Source organism: Coniophora puteana (assembly GCF_000271625.1).
Source record: "Coniophora puteana RWD-64-598 SS2 unplaced genomic scaffold CONPUscaffold_8, whole genome shotgun sequence".
In the NCBI taxonomy this organism is placed as follows: domain Eukaryota; kingdom Fungi; phylum Basidiomycota; class Agaricomycetes; order Boletales; family Coniophoraceae; genus Coniophora; species Coniophora puteana.
In genome coordinates this window covers 493797-508468 of record NW_006913060.1, presented here as the reverse complement: position 1 = coordinate 508468, position 14672 = coordinate 493797, and the positions used below count along the sequence as shown (strand labels likewise).

The following is a 14672-nucleotide window of genomic DNA, read 5'->3' as shown; positions in this document are numbered from 1 at the left end:
CTAGCATGCTCGGGAACGGACGGTACGTGCTAGTCACTAGGCCCTTGATGACGGACAAGGAAGCGAGTACTATGGCTCACGGAGATGACTAGAAGACGAGGTGGATGTCGTCGGAGTTTTTTTTTAAGCTCACGCAAACAAGCGAACGTGGAAAGTTCTGATTCAACACGACAAAACATAGTATGTACAGTAGATCGGAGACAGTGATGCCCAACCGTCATCCAGACGGGTATCAACCAATAAGGGCCACATAAAAGAGGAAGCCCGTACGCTCAAAGTTCCGTCCTGGCCGGTGGAATATCCGTCCGCTTAGAATACAGATCGTACGCCGGCGTCGCCCCGGCAGCCTGCAGCTGGCGCGCGGCGCGTTCCGCACCCTCGAAGACGCGCAGGAAGTTCTTGCCCGTGAGACCGGCGAGCTCGAACTTGTTCCAGCCGCGGCGGTAGAGCTCGGCGATCTTGGGGCGGTTGGGTCAACATGTGCCTAGCTGCCGAGCATGATATTTGCAGAAAGGGGACTCACCAGGCCGGGGTACTTCGAGACGTCCTCTAGACCTACAGGGGTCGCGCCGATGCCGTCGTAGTCGCTGCCGATCCCGACGCTATCGACATTGTTCGTAAGCTATACGACCGCATTTCGTCTCAGCGAATAAGCTTGGACGTACTGTTCTTTCCCAGCCACACGCGCAATGTGCTCGACGTGGTTAGCGACCGCCTCCAGGGTCGCTTCTCCGTCAGGCGCGACAAAGTAAGGCGCAAAGTTGACCTGTCACCACCAACCACCGGAATCAGCATCGTCCCTCCTTTACAGCAGCGCAGCTCAGTGTCAGTCCAGATCAGCGCGAAAGACGCACCATAACGACAGCGTCCGTCTGGTTCGGTCCGAACCCGATCATCTCGAGAATGTCATCGGGGACATTGCGCGCGACATCGTGCACCGCGCGCGCGGAGGAGTGCGACCAGATGACGGGCGCCTTGGTGTGCGTGAGCGCCTGCCGCGCGGTGTCGTCCGAGGTGTGCGAGAGGTCGACGAGGACGCCGAGGCGGTTCATTTCCTCGACGAGTTTGAATCCGAGGGGGCTGCAGAACGCAGCGTTAGGCTCATATGGTGCTGGGGGGACACCCGATCCGTATGAAATGTGGATCTGGAGCTAACCTGAGTCCGCCGTGGAGAGGCTCGAACGGCTTGAGGAAGCCGCCCGAGTCGGCGAACGCGTTGTGGCAGATGTGCGTTAGAGTCATGTAGCGCACGCCGAGGCGGTGGTACTGCCTGAGGACGTGGATCGAGTTGCCGATCTGGTGTGCGCTGTGTTCGTGGAGCAGGTTTGTGACCGCGTGAGCAGCGAGATTAGGAAGAGTCCTCGAGTAACATACCCTTCGACCCCAAGTAGACTGGCGATCTTTCCCTCGGAGATGGCCTCCTTGACATCGCCCGAGGTGAGCGCGAACGCGAATGTATCGGGGTACTTGTCAATGAGACCCGTCGCAACGTCGATCTGCTCGAGCGTGTCTCTGGATGCCGCCTATCAGAAACAAACATCATGTGTGATGGTATGAGATAAGACGCACCGGACTCGCCAAGTCGAGTTCAGGAAATCCGCACCCTCAATATCCGGGTTCGGACAGTCGACGTAGACAGACCTAACTCAGATGTCAGAGGGAAAGTTCGTATACCAGTCCTTGCGCACACCAGTCCGCTCACCAGAAGAACCCGCCGACGCGGCCCTTGCGCAAGCGGGGAATGTCGACATGCATAGGGAAGGGTTTACCGATGTTGACCGCGCTGAGGTTGTTCGCGAACGCCATGCGAATGACTTCAGGCAGGTCTGCACGACAGCGCAAGGGTCAACTTTCAAACACCTCCACACTACGTGCCGACAAGCGAACAACAAAGAGCGACACGCACCAATATGTCCATCCTACACATACAAGCAGCATCACGATCAGCCCCCATATATACGTCAACGGACTCTCGCCCGACTCGCAACAAATAACCAGCCCACTCACGATAACAGGCGCAACGCTCAACAGATGCTCCGCCGCAGCGTCCGGATGGCGCGGAAGCTGCCCCGCCATGCCCCAGTCGCGCAGATACCCCGGGTCCGCGAACGCGAAGACGATGCCGGCGACGAAGAGGATGGAGAGGGCGAGCCAGACGGCGGAGCGGACCCGGACGCGGCGGTGCTCCTCCTGGGCCTCGAAGAACTTGGGGTCGCCGCGCGCGTAGTTCCGAGCTGCAGGCGGCTGGGGAAGGAGGGGGGAGTCCTCGCTGGCCATAATGGTAGAGAGGGAGAGTGTGGGATGACAAACACTCGGGCGGGGCTGCCGTGATGTCAGCCGAATAAGGTCAACTCGAATCTATCCCCGAGCGCGTGCTCACTTGCACGCATTGCACAACCATGGCAATGACGACAAACAGCAACAATGGAATGATTACGCATGCAAAGAAAACATATGCAGTGTACAGTACAAACGTCCTCTACGGATTATCAACTCAAAACGAAGGAACAAAACCGAGAAACCAGCCAACAGCCAACAGCTGGCAGCCTTTTACGCCCGATGCACCCTCGCTAGCTCCTCCTCCTGCACAGTAAACGTCTCACTGTCCTGCGGCTTATGCACCGTCCACCCATCAATCGTGTTCTCCCCGCACTCCACCTCCGTCCCAAGCGGAAGCTGCTCGCCCCCAATCATGACCGCGCGGTCTCCTTCCTCAGGCCGCACAGGCTCGAGGTACTTCGTCTTGACCGTCATCGGGCCGGTCCCAGAAGGCAGCCAGAACACCTGCGCCGTCAAGTCGAATCCCGTCGGGAGCACCGACTGCACCCATCCCTGCCTGCCCTCGTACTCGCCGCCCTGCCACCCGTCCGCGAGCGTGCCGCTGACCTGCACCATAACGCGCTTGCCGCGGAGGTACGACGTGTTCACCCACGAGTCTTGAGGAAATTTGTATCAGACGACATTATAAGAGAACTCCCGCAGAGAGCTTACCATCTCCAGCGTGACCATCGCCGTCGTTCGCCGCAGGCGCGGGCGTCGGCGCAGACGCAGGTTCATCGCTGTAATTCCCCGGCCCTCCTGGCGTCGGAGCCGACGAATACGCCTGCACACCCGAATCACGGGGCGTAGGCGCATTGTACGCAGGCGTGGACGCTGACCAGGCAGCGGCGCCAGTGGGCGCAGGCGTAGGCGCCGTCGCAGCCGGTGTAGGCGCTCCCTGCGATTTGTACCGTTGCGACTCAGCGCGAAACTCTAGAAATACCAGGCTGAAAAAGTGCTCACCCAAGGGTCATTGTTCGACCACGGATCGTTGTTATTCGCCGCCCCCCACCGCGGCGACGCTGCCCCATCCGCCGACCACGGGTCGCTCGCCCCATTCCCCTGCCCCCCGCTCCCTCCACCACCGCTACTGGGATGCCGCGGCGTGCGCGAATCCACATTCCACGCTGGCGTCTTCCCGCCATCCTGCGCCGCAGCGTACGGATTCGGTGTACGCGAATTCACATTCCACGCGGGCGTCTTGCCCCCATCCTTGTCCGCATACGGGTTCGGCGTGCGCGAATTCGCATTCCACGCAGGCGTCTTCCCGCCGTCCGCGTACGGGTTCGGCGTCCGCCCCGACGTGCCCCACGCAGGCGTCCGCCCGTCCCCGCTCGCATACGGATTCGGCGTCCGCCCAGACGTCCCCCACGCCGGCGTCCGCCCACCCGCACCCGCACCCGCACCGGCCTGCCCACCCCAGCCGCTGTTCGGCGTCCGCCCTCCAAACGGATTCGCCGTCCGCCCGCCACCCCCCTGCGGTGGCCCCATCCCGCCGCCCCTCCCCCCTCCAAACCCACCGCCACCCGCGCCCATCGGCGGCCGCTGCCCAAGCTGCGCCAACGTCCCATTCGGCAACCGCCTCCTCAACTTGCCCTTATCGATCGAAATAACCTTGTTCCCCGTATTCAGCTCCACCCTCGCGATCGTCCCGTTCGTGTCCTTGATCAGCCCGTGGTACCCCTTATACGAGCCCTGCACGACCGTGATCGGCGCGCCGATGTCGCGGTCCCGCGGCCCGCGGCCCATCGTGCCCGAGCCGACCATGCCGCCGCCGCCGCCCGCGAGCAGCGGGTTCTGCTTGGACGCGTCGAGCCCCGTTTTGACGATGCTCGATTTGGGCGCGAGCGACGCGAGCGCGCGCGTGCGTGTGACGAAGACGCCGCCGTTCTCTGCGATCTCGCGGTTGTGCAGGAAGGCGTAGAAGGACTGGTGCACGTGCAGCACGCGTCCTTTGCGGGCCTATGCACAGCGACGGGTTTGTACGTGGTACCAAGCAATGCAATTTTTGAAAGCTCACCTCCCCGTCGACTTCCTTCATGTTGTCGTTCACGCGGATCTCGTGGCCTTCAGAGTCGGTCGCGATGGCCCGCGTCGAGTCCCGGCGCATGGAGATCTGGTGCGGCTGCACGAGGCGGACCTGGCCGTTTTGGTCGAGCACTCGGAACGAGTCTCGCTCGGTCTTGAAGATGACACCGACGGTTTGCATGCTGTAAAATAGATCCAGTAATCCGCTGCTCGAAATCGAGGAAATATACGCACTCAAGCTGAACCAGATCGTGCAGTTCGTAGTTACCGACGATGTTCGTCCCCGAACCAACCTCAGCCGCTTCACGCAGATCTTTTGAAAACACAGAAACCTGCCCACACCATCAGCTCCCCCATCCACGCGGGACCAAGAAACACTCACCTCCTGCATCGACATATCCGATAAAAACGTGACCACATTATCCGACACCGCAACCACCAACCCCGTCTCGTCCGCGTTCTTGCCCGCCATAACCTTGACATGATCACCCGGCTTAAACCGCTTCCGCACGCTGCGCGCGGGCACATCCACCTTCTGCCCGTCGACGTCCACGCCGACCGCGACGATCGTGACCACGTCCTGGCTGATCGAGTCCACGACACCGTGCACGCCCGACTGCTCGCCCTCGAACACCTCGACGTGGTCCCCCGGCTGGAGCACCGCGATCGCGGCCTTGCGCGACGCCTCCGCGATAATCGACAGATCCACCGTGTTCTCGCCCGCGCTGCCCCCGGCCCCGTCCAGCCCCCCGGCGGCGCCGCCCTCGCCCGCGCCGCGCGTGAACTTGGTGATCTCGTCGAGCGACGGGTTCACGTTGTCGAGCTGCAGCGCGGAGAGCTTGAAGTCCTTCTCGATGAACCCGTCGCGGTACGTGTCGTTCTGGAACACGTACACCTGGTTCCGCTTCGACACGTTCTTCCGCCCGTACACTTTCACGACCTCCTCAAAATTGAAGAACCGCTGCGGCGGGCGCATCGAGAACGACCCGCCCGCGCCCCCACCCCCGCCGGTGACCGCGCCCCCCGACTCGAACGCCTTCTTGCGCTTGCGCCCGTCGATCGAGTTCTCGTCTTTCGGATTGAGATCGATGCGCGGTACGAACTTGAGCCCGACGTCCTCGCCGTTCTCCGTGATATCCATCACCTGCGCGAGATCGCCCTGGTACTTGCCGCGGCGCACGCGCACCCAGCTGCCCGGCGTGACGGTCTGCTCCTGCTTCTTGATCTGCAGCAGGCTCGCCATCTCCTCGATCGGCACGAGCACGATCCCGCGCGAGGGGTACACGCCGACGAGGCCCTTGCACGCGACGTTCACCTGCTGCGCCGAGCGCGCCTCGACGTACACCATGCCCGGGAGCGAGTCGCGCTGGAACGCGGAGAGGATCTGCAGCGGCGCGGCGGTGTATTCGAGGTCGAGCGCCTTGCGCATGAGCGAGAACACAATGTCGCGTTCGCGGCCGGGCTGTCAGTTCCGCGTCACACCATAATCAGTCTCCTAAAATTCCTTGTTCTTCTTGAGACAGCGCACCTTGACGCGGATCTGCCACAGCGAGGCGTCGTGCACGGAGGGCATGAGCAGACGCTGCGGGACCTCGTTCATGTCGCCCGTGTAGCGCACGCCGGCGCGGCCGTAGCGCTCGTGCAGGTTCTGCGCGATCTTGGCGAGGTCCTGCTCGTCCATCTCCTGCGCGCGCCGGTCGAGCCGCGCGTTGACGGCCGCGCGCCGGTTGATGTCGTAGTCGTCGCCTTCGAACCCGGGCTCGGCGATGAATTCTGCGGGGAGTGGGGAGGGCAGGCGTCAGCGTCGTATATTATTGTAGGAAGCTATGTAGAGTGATGGGCGAGACGGAAAAACGCACCCCTCGTGTCCTCTTCCTCGTCCTCCTCTTCCTCGTCCTCGGTGTCGACCTCGGCCTCGACATCGAGGAACCGGTTCACAGCGGGCTTCCTGTGCCGGTGCTACAAATTCCAAAACGAATGCGACACGTCAGCGAGAGCTTTCCAGGGGCACAGCAGCGGACGTGGCGTGCGCACCTTTGCGCGTTTGCGCCCCCTCCGATTCCCCTCGTCCTCGTCCTCGTCGTCATCTTCGTCGTCATCATCCTCCACGTCCTCGTCCTCGTCTTCGTCGTCGTCGTCCAAGGCATCATATATGGACACGCGCTTGCTCGAGCTCGCGGGACGCTGTTCCTGCTCCTGCCCGTGCTCCTGGTCTGCCTGCTCGTGCTCTTCTTCCTCGTCCTCGTCGACGCGCGTGGCGTCGTTATCGTTCATGTCAAAATCCTCCTCTCTATCCGACATGGCTGCTGCCTCTGGGGGTGGTGGTGGTGGTTGGAGCGAAAGAGAGGAATGGGAGTGCGCTGAAGAGACCAAAACAGCAAGAGCTCGGCCGTCGCTTAGTCAGCGTATTTCCTTGCCGGGACGCGAGATCGGGGGTTTTTGTGTGGTTTGTCGTATCCCCCTGAGTACTGTATGTTTCTTAGATTGTTGCAAGATGACGGTCTCCTTCGTCGATCTGCCCATCGAGCTCCTCCCGTTCGTGGTTGAGAGCGTCGTCAAGCCGCAGCATCTCGCTGCTCTGTGCCTCGTCGACCGGACGTTCAATGCGGTCAGCACGGCGAGGCTGTATGAGCGGGTCGTTATATATGCGTGGTACAGGGAGGCCAAGGAGAGGGTGAGCTCGAGCCCACTCTTGGTACACAGACACTAACGTCGCTTTCCAAGATTCGCCTCGTCTTCCGCACACTTGCCGAGCACCCGCACCTCGCTCGCCACGTCCACTCCCTCGGTACGCTCCCCTCTGCCAATCGTACTGTATCCTCACCGCACCCCACCAGAGCTCCGCGACTTCCCCAAATCCCTCTCCTCATCCACCTACACGACCCTACACACCCACGTCCTCGCCGCGCTCGCGCACTGCACCAACCTGCGCGCCTGCACATGGACGCGCGACGGCTCGCTCGACGACGCCATTCTCTCCGCCCTACACACGGGCTGCCCGCGCCTCGCCGCGCTCGAGATAAACGGCAACGACGGCGGGTACTACGACCCGCGCATGCTCACCCACTTCACCGCGCTCGAGCGGCTCGCGCTCGTCATGCCCAGCCCGGGCGTCGTCGACGTCCTGCCGGTGTGGATGGCCGGGACAGGCGCTGCACTGCGCAATCTGACGCTCATATGCAAGGTGCGTTTTTTGCGCCCGGGGGTGGGGCTTGTGCTGACGAGCACCGCAGGCGAGCACGTCTGTTACGGACGATCTGCTCCTCGCCATCGCGCCCGCGCTCGTCCGCCTCGAACACCTGTACATCACCGGCTGCCCGAAAGTCACGCACCGCGGCATCATCGCGCTCGTCGCCTCCAACACCGCCGGACTCATCAGCCTCGGCCTCGAAGGCCTCTCCCAGTCCTTCGTTCAGTGACCCCTTCCCCTCCCCGCACCCAATCACACAACGCTAACCAGCAAGTCAACCTGCGCCCCAACAGGACACAGCCGCATTCAACACCGCATGCGCACGCACCTCCGCGCTGCGCCGGCTCGCGTCCATCACGCTGACAGTGCACACGCACACGCCGCTCACGGAATGGACAGCGCGCGTGCAGGAGCTGCTGTGGGACGCGCCGCTCGAGTCGTTCCAGGTGTACGCGACGGGCGCGTTCGTCCGCGCGCCGGGGGCGGACGCGTTCTGGGCGGGCGTCGTCGCGCGACACGGGGCGCGGCTCAGGCGGTTCTCGGCGCACCGCGTGCATGTCGGGCTGGCCGCGGTAAGGGAGATATGCGCGGGGTGTCCGCGGCTGGAGAGGATGTTTATCGTCGCGGAGCAGGATGAGCTCGTGCGTCGGTGCACTGACGTTGCGTGTTTTCGCTGATGGGCTTCGTGATTTAAAGGAGACGATGGCGGAGCACCTTTCGCACGCACGCAGTCTCCGCGCTGTACATGTCACGTTCCCGATGAACGAGGCCGCGTTCCCGCAGGTTCTCGCCGCGGACGCGCTGCTGCTCGCGAAGCGCTGTGCGTGGTCTGTCTCGCAGGTGGGCTGCAACACCAAGGTGTGGCACGTATGTACTCCTTGCGCGCATCAACCCGTCCGACAGAGATAACTGAGGTACACACTGATCGCAGGTGAAACGGAGCGTGGCGCGGGATGCCGAGTCGGGGGAGTGGCGGACGGAGACGTCGCTGGGGCCGTACGAGAACCCGGACATCCCGGAGCCGTTTCTTGTCATACGGGCATGACCTGCACTAGCTGCATCCTCTAGCCACGTTGCCCCAGGGTTTACTCTGCCACTAGCGCAGTACGCACATGCCCCTATATGGAAGGCTGAACCGCGGAGGCAGATTACTCAGACCGATCGACAAGGAATCTGTTGGGGCGGCGTCGAAGTGCTTTCGTGCCGCAAGAGGACTTATTGGGCAGGTCAGCGTGATGCGCTTCGAGGTCGGAGAAGGCGTGCTTTTTGATGGACGTGCTTCGGTAGAGACAACGAGGGGTAATGGTGTCGGCACGTGGCTGATAGTAGATGTACGTGGATGATGGCGCTGTGAATTTACTTGCGTTGAGGCATGGATAATTCTGAAACTCTGAGTTGTAAGAGAAGATATGTTTCAACAAGTGAGGTAAGGACAGGAACGAGTGATAATGACCGGCGGCAGTGGGAAGTGGAATCTAATCTTATCATGTGTGCACGTGTTGTGATATCAGAGAGCACGCCTTCTCTTGTCTCCTTTCCCTTATTACCTTCACGTCCACCACGATGGAAGACAACATCAGCACCAGCGCAGGCACGATCCGCTCCCTACCCCCGATGCCCACCTTCTCCCTCTCCCAGCCCTCCTCCCCGCGCTCCAGTGCCCTTCCCTCCCCACCAGACAGCCCCAACGGCTCCATCTCCTCCCTCCCCTCCGTCTCTTCCTCCTTCTTCTTCTCCTCCGCAGCAGCCAGCCCCGGTCCCCACTCCCACCCCCACTCGGACCACGCCCACGAACATGCAGGCACACACGCTCTCATCATCCCCAGCCTCACTCTCCCGCCCGCCCTGCGCAGACCGACCCCCTTCGGCAAGACCCTCGGCGATGTCCGGCTTATCGTCCTCGGCCCGGAAGGCGACGATACGGAGCGGATGGTCGAGGAGATGCTGCTGGAGGACAACGAGGACGTCGTCGAGCATTCGCCGTGGGACCGCGCACAGCACCAGGGCCAGGGAACAAGCGTGCTCAGGGCGTCGACGGACTGGATCGAGCACACCGATCCGCACGGGCTCGACAAGTTCGAGCCGGCGCACAATGTCGAGATCGTGCGCGTGCTGCCGTGCGATCGTGCGAGAGATGTAAGTCTTCCTCCCCCTCCCTTTGCACTTTCCCTTTGCCTCGATCTCGCCCTCGCGAAATCATGCTAACTCAACCTCGAAAACACAGATACCAGCCGTCCTCGAAACGACGCTCTCCATCATCCACGAGCCCTTCCGCGCGCTCTCCGCGCTCGTCGACCCCGCCTGCCCGCCCTCGGGCCCGCTCGCGGGCCTCCTCGCCTCGCCCGCCTCGCCGCTGCACACCGCGCTCCTCTTCCTCCCCGGCGCGGGCGGCCTCTCGCCGGGGGACGACAGCCTGCTCGATGCGCTCGCGCCGCACGTCCCTATCATATGTCTCCCACCTGCATCTGGCTCATCTGCGCCATCGACATCCGCCACCAAGCCGGCTCGCGCGCCCAAGCACCAGCACGCGCACGCGCACGCGCACCTCTCCGCCTTCCAGCCACGCTCCGCACGCGCCCTGCGCACGGGCATATTCCGCGCACCAGAGACGATCGCGGGGCTGCGGTACGAGGCGGCCGAGCGGTTCTTGCGGTGGCGCGATGTCGAGGGCGCTGTGCGCGCGATTGGCGCTGCGAAGCGCGCGCGGCGGCTGTCATCGGTGCGGGTGCCGTCTGCGTGGGATGTGGATGAGTCGGATGCGCATGAGGGTGCGGGTGCGGGGGGTGCTGGTGATTTGGGATTGGAGTCTGGATTGGGGCCGGGGTCGGGGGCGGGGTCGGGGGCGGGGGCGGGATCGGCGGTGATTCGTGCGAGGAAGAGGCGGTCGCTTCCTGTGGGCGCTGGGACTGGCAAGGGTAGAGCGGGTGGTGGGAAGACGTGGGATAAGGCGCGGTGGGAGGCCGAGTGGGGCGAGAGGCTCTCTGCGGATGTGGCGAGGCGGCTGCGCGAGGAGGAGGAGGATAATTCAAAGACAGCGGAAGCGGAGGCGCGCGATCAGAGCGATCATAACGGGGCCGGAACGGGGGCGGTCAACAAGGCCCCGAGCGCGTCCGAGTCGCCCCGCACGCACCGCTCGCGGCGCTTGAGCACGCACTCTAACTACACCTCCAGTTCTCAACGACCGCCCGCGCAGCGCCCCGCCCGCCGCCGACGCCTCTCGTCCCTCCAAGTCCACACAGACCCCACCAAGAACCCGTCGTCTTCGGCGCCGCAAGTCGACCCGCTGCATCTCCCCTCGCTGCTGCTCATGTCGCTGTCCCTGCTCCGCCCGATGCAGGCGCGGCTCGTGCGTGCTGTGGTTGCGTTTTCGGGGAGGGTGGCGAGGGACGGGTGTGTGCATGTTGCGCTGCTGGGTGGGTTTTGTGTGGGTGTTGGGGTTGGGGTTGTGGTTGGTGGGGTTGTTAGTGCGGGTGCGGGTGGGGGTGAGTGGTGAGTGAGTGGTGAGTGGTGAGTGAGTGAGTGGTGAGTGAAGGGTGGGTGGACTTTTGTGTGGTGGTGGTTGTGGACTCGATGTGTTGTATTATTCAGTTATGACTGTATGACTTGTATGGGCTTATTCTATGCTTTACGACCTCCCTCGCTGATGCCGATGCTCCGCATTCTTTCGATCGATAGCGCTTGGCAAGCGCACCATTTACCTGACCACACTGCTCTACTGACACCTCGATCATCGGGTAGTTGGCTGTTGTCTTTCATTTATTTTGTTTGTTAGTTTAGGCATTGTACTCTCCATCTCCATGCACGTATACTTTCTTCGTACACTTGTGTGTCGTACGCACACCGATCACCTCAGCTGTATCCATTTTGTCGATCATCGTGTGCAAGTAAGTAACACTGTATACCATCAAGAGAACCACAAAGTCTGACGAGTCGGAGACGGGTTAGATAGTGGCAATGGAACTCAGTGATGCTCAAACCCACACAAAGACTTGTTAACAATAGGATGTCTATTGCACAGCAGAAGTACAACTATTGTACACCGTCTCTAGATCTGCCCTTGTGTATCATCGGTAACGTCAAACTCTAGGATATAATGTCACGACCGTCGGCCTCCCTCCGCAGAGACCGCTGCATGTCATAAGCCGCCGCCGCTACCACGCCCGCCCAACAGTATCCGGCACAAACGTCGTCACGAACTCGGCCTTGAACCCGGGGAACTCCCGCTCGATCAGCCCCGCGATCGCCTCGTCCCGCTCGCCCATCGCGAACTGCTTCATCCGCGCGACGTCCCTCCCGATCTTGCCAAACTTCCGATCGGAGAACCGCGTCGTGTGCGTGGCGATGAACAGCCCGTCCGCGTCGGAGAACCGCCCCCCGCCGCCGCAGCCGTCGCGGTCTTCCCCGCGATTATGGGCGTGGGTGTGGGTGTGGATGTGGCACCGGACGTGCGTCGCGCCGAAGCCGGCGCGCACGCGCGTGTACTCTGTTTTAAGGCGCCGGAGGAGCGTCGTGCCGCACGCGTAGTTGAGCGCGTGCTTGTTCGTGCAAATGAGTACCTCGTCGGTCCACGCGGGGTGGACGAAGAGCCTGGGCAGGACTTTGGCGAGTTCGGGCTGCTCGATGCCCCATTCGACGACGACGGGCATGGGGATGAAGAAGCCGCCGAAGCGCATCGTGCGTTCGAGGTGGTGTGGGGTTGTGGGTTTACAGTATACGTTGGCAGAATCAAGGGTCGAAGAATCGTAAAAGAGATTAGGATAGGAGGTGCGTTGAGTGTAGATCGGGATTTGGACAGGAGTGATTCAAGTTGTGAACGTCGATCCAAATAATCGAGGACGACGAACAAATACTCTCGAGTGACGATAGGATAGAACGTAAGAGCGCTCTTTTATATCCTTTGCAGATAGGAGAATACGAGTGTCTGTTCATGAGGAGGTTCATCGTCGATGCCACATCCGCGAAACGAGCAACTGTAAGTCTGTGACTCTTACGAGCCCCTAAACCATACACGCACCTCTACGCGTTTCAACAAGTCTCCTTCCTCGGCAATACGGATGTCCTCGGTATGTTGCATGTTGAAATCCTTTACTCGGGAGACTGGGGGATACCTAATGCATCTCCACCGAGCCCTTCATGGCTCCCAGCTGCATCGATATGCTGACGGAGGTCTTAGCTAGAGATCATCGAGATGGATGTATGACTCGACACGATCACGTGTGATAAATTCACGGCGGACGCGTAGTTTAGGGCCGGTGGATTTGCGGCAACGAAGCTCGGGGTTTCACGACGACAATGTGCGCATGTGAGGAGATGTAAAGGCTGAAGCTGAGCTCAGGGGTGAAAGAGTAGAGTGTCTGGAACGGAAAGGGTGCTGCAGGTGATACCCCCTTTCCTGGCATGCTTCGTCCTATGTAGCTCTTCCCCCTTCAGTGATCGACGCTCACGCTGGGAGCCTGGAACCACGATCTTCCCTGGCTCGAGGGCGCACTTCCGGGACTGTGGAATCAAAAACGAGTAGGTCATTCAGAACAAAGAGATGTCTGGCCGATTCCCTCTTTACATTCATTGCCCTTGCCATCGTACTACCGTAGTACGACATCCGCGTTGGCCTGGCTACTAGAGTGGATCTAAGCTTGATATCTCCCATATCTCCCATTTCATCAACGCATACTACACGACAGCCTCGCTAGCTAAGAGTTACGACCAGATTGCTGCTATACCATCTTGGCACGCTCATAATATTATTAGGCGAGGTTACAGAACCTGTCGTTGAACAGCCTCCATAATTTACTGAATCGCGGCAATTTTTTCCTTCTTTGATTCCCAAACATCTTTCATATCGACGGATGGGGTCAAACCTACCAAAGACCTACCGAAATGCGTCACAGTCGACTTCAGTTGGACGACAGCTCCGCCATGCTCTTGTTCGTCTCATTTTCATTGTGAGACCACATAGTTTATACGCGCTTTGTGCGTGGGCACCACTCAACCGTATTCTTTACATATGTAATTATATGTGCCCAAGCAGGACCTAAACCTACAAGGTCCAAGCCATGCGAGCCAAGCAAGAGCCAAGTCCACCGCGACAGCCTAGGTCTATGCGTGTCCATGCCATTTGGTATAAAGTCACATTCTCTTCGAGATATCTTTCACCCGTCCCTAAAATTATCTCCGCCTTCTCGTCATTTTCTTCACACTTCATGTCTTTAATCATGTCAAAACGCGGATCCGTGACCGTTGTTCTTACGCAAATTGAACACGCGAGCTCTGATTTTGAGAGAAAGGTAATTCACCTCCGTCCTGGTCAGAAGGAAGTTCTGGGTAAAGAAGGCGGTCCGACACAGGGAACATGCACCCAGAATAATGGCCTGTTCCCAGGATTTGCAGGAGGAAAGACTGGCTCTCGCAGCGTTGTTCATTGCTGCGCTGCCCTCTATTGCGATGAAAACAAGAATGTGCGTATCACGGAAGGATAACTAAACTACTCAAAGTTGATAATTTCTTGCTGACGCTCCATAATATGCAGGTATTTATTGAAGACAATGGCGAGCATTACAGAACTCTGATCTTTAGAGGCGTATCCGAGTTCTCTGAGACCACATTCAAGCCGCAAGGATACGGCACTGAAGGTCAGGAGCGAAAGGAGACTATGACAATACTCGACAGGGAGACAACGCAGCTCCATTCTGGGGACATTTTAGTAAGTCGCCTCGTTGATTGCTTGCAGAACGTAGCTAAACGTCAAACAGCAACTCGGCTGGAGACAACCACGTTCTGAGGCCAGCGCGAATGTGACCGCAAGCTATCTGCCTGTCTGTGCTCGGGTTGTATTAGTAGCTTGCTAGTGAGCAGTGCATCAATAACTATGAAAAAATCTTGTCGGGGCTTGTACAACCTTGTGCAACCCTGCGCAAGCGACGGCAAGGTAATAATATGCCCAAGACGCCAAGCCCGACAATGTAAGTCTATTTTTGCGACAAGGCGATCTTCGGCAACGTGGAGATTACGTGGACAAGCGCCTGCAAGTCAAACAAGTCGCCTCAGTTTAGTTATTTAAGACATCCACAGGCCGTATTCTGACTTCGGAAATCAGTGTTGAGACGCAAACACCATCAGTGTATATTCTAGAATGTTT

The 14672-nt window shown here is 60.0% G+C and overlaps 5 protein-coding genes across 5 annotated transcripts; 2 read left to right on the top strand and 3 right to left on the bottom strand.

Annotated features, from left to right (window-relative positions):
• Nucleotides 1-150: 150 nt before the first annotated feature.
• Nucleotides 151-2267, bottom strand: CONPUDRAFT_106218 (uncharacterized protein). Its single transcript, XM_007771799.1, has 10 exons — nt 2008-2267; nt 1907-1919; nt 1703-1826; nt 1570-1641; nt 1375-1512; nt 1157-1306; nt 855-1080; nt 666-766; nt 524-602; nt 151-458 (listed from the first exon to the last, which is right to left on the bottom strand). The coding sequence occupies exons 1-10, from the start codon at nt 2074-2076 to the stop codon at nt 273-275; spliced, it is 1158 nt and encodes a 385-aa protein (XP_007769989.1). The 5' UTR covers nt 2077-2267; the 3' UTR covers nt 151-272.
• Nucleotides 2268-2550: 283 nt separating this feature from the next.
• CONPUDRAFT_125969 (transcription elongation factor Spt5) lies at nt 2551-6653 on the bottom strand (the record flags this gene model as incomplete). Its single annotated transcript, XM_007771798.1, has 9 exons — nt 6382-6653; nt 6207-6306; nt 5876-6120; nt 4730-5809; nt 4582-4679; nt 4340-4529; nt 3283-4281; nt 2992-3217; nt 2551-2936 (listed from the first exon to the last, which is right to left on the bottom strand). Exons 1-9 carry the CDS (start codon nt 6646-6648, stop codon nt 2551-2553), a joined length of 3591 nt encoding a protein of 1196 aa, XP_007769988.1. The 5' UTR covers nt 6649-6653.
• Nucleotides 6654-6841: 188 nt separating this feature from the next.
• On the top strand, nt 6842-8928 carry CONPUDRAFT_125965 (uncharacterized protein; the record flags this gene model as incomplete). The annotated part of the gene is made up of 7 exons (XM_007771797.1): nt 6842-7021; nt 7072-7135; nt 7185-7531; nt 7581-7757; nt 7831-8178; nt 8234-8404; nt 8469-8928. 7 exons carry the CDS (start codon nt 6842-6844, stop codon nt 8580-8582), a joined length of 1401 nt encoding a protein of 466 aa, XP_007769987.1. The 3' UTR covers nt 8583-8928.
• Nucleotides 8929-9100: 172 nt separating this feature from the next.
• On the top strand, nt 9101-11344 carry CONPUDRAFT_166348 (uncharacterized protein; the record flags this gene model as incomplete). Its single annotated transcript, XM_007771796.1, has 2 exons — nt 9101-9673; nt 9762-11344. 2 exons carry the CDS (start codon nt 9101-9103, stop codon nt 11028-11030), a joined length of 1842 nt encoding a protein of 613 aa, XP_007769986.1. The 3' UTR covers nt 11031-11344.
• A 247-nt stretch (nt 11345-11591) lies between these two features.
• Nucleotides 11592-12694, bottom strand: CONPUDRAFT_166347 (uncharacterized protein). Its single transcript, XM_007771795.1, has 2 exons — nt 12552-12694; nt 11592-12458 (listed from the first exon to the last, which is right to left on the bottom strand). The coding sequence occupies exon 2, from the start codon at nt 12208-12210 to the stop codon at nt 11689-11691; it is 522 nt and encodes a 173-aa protein (XP_007769985.1). The 5' UTR covers nt 12211-12458; nt 12552-12694; the 3' UTR covers nt 11592-11688.
• Between the last annotated feature and the right edge of the window lie 1978 nt (nt 12695-14672).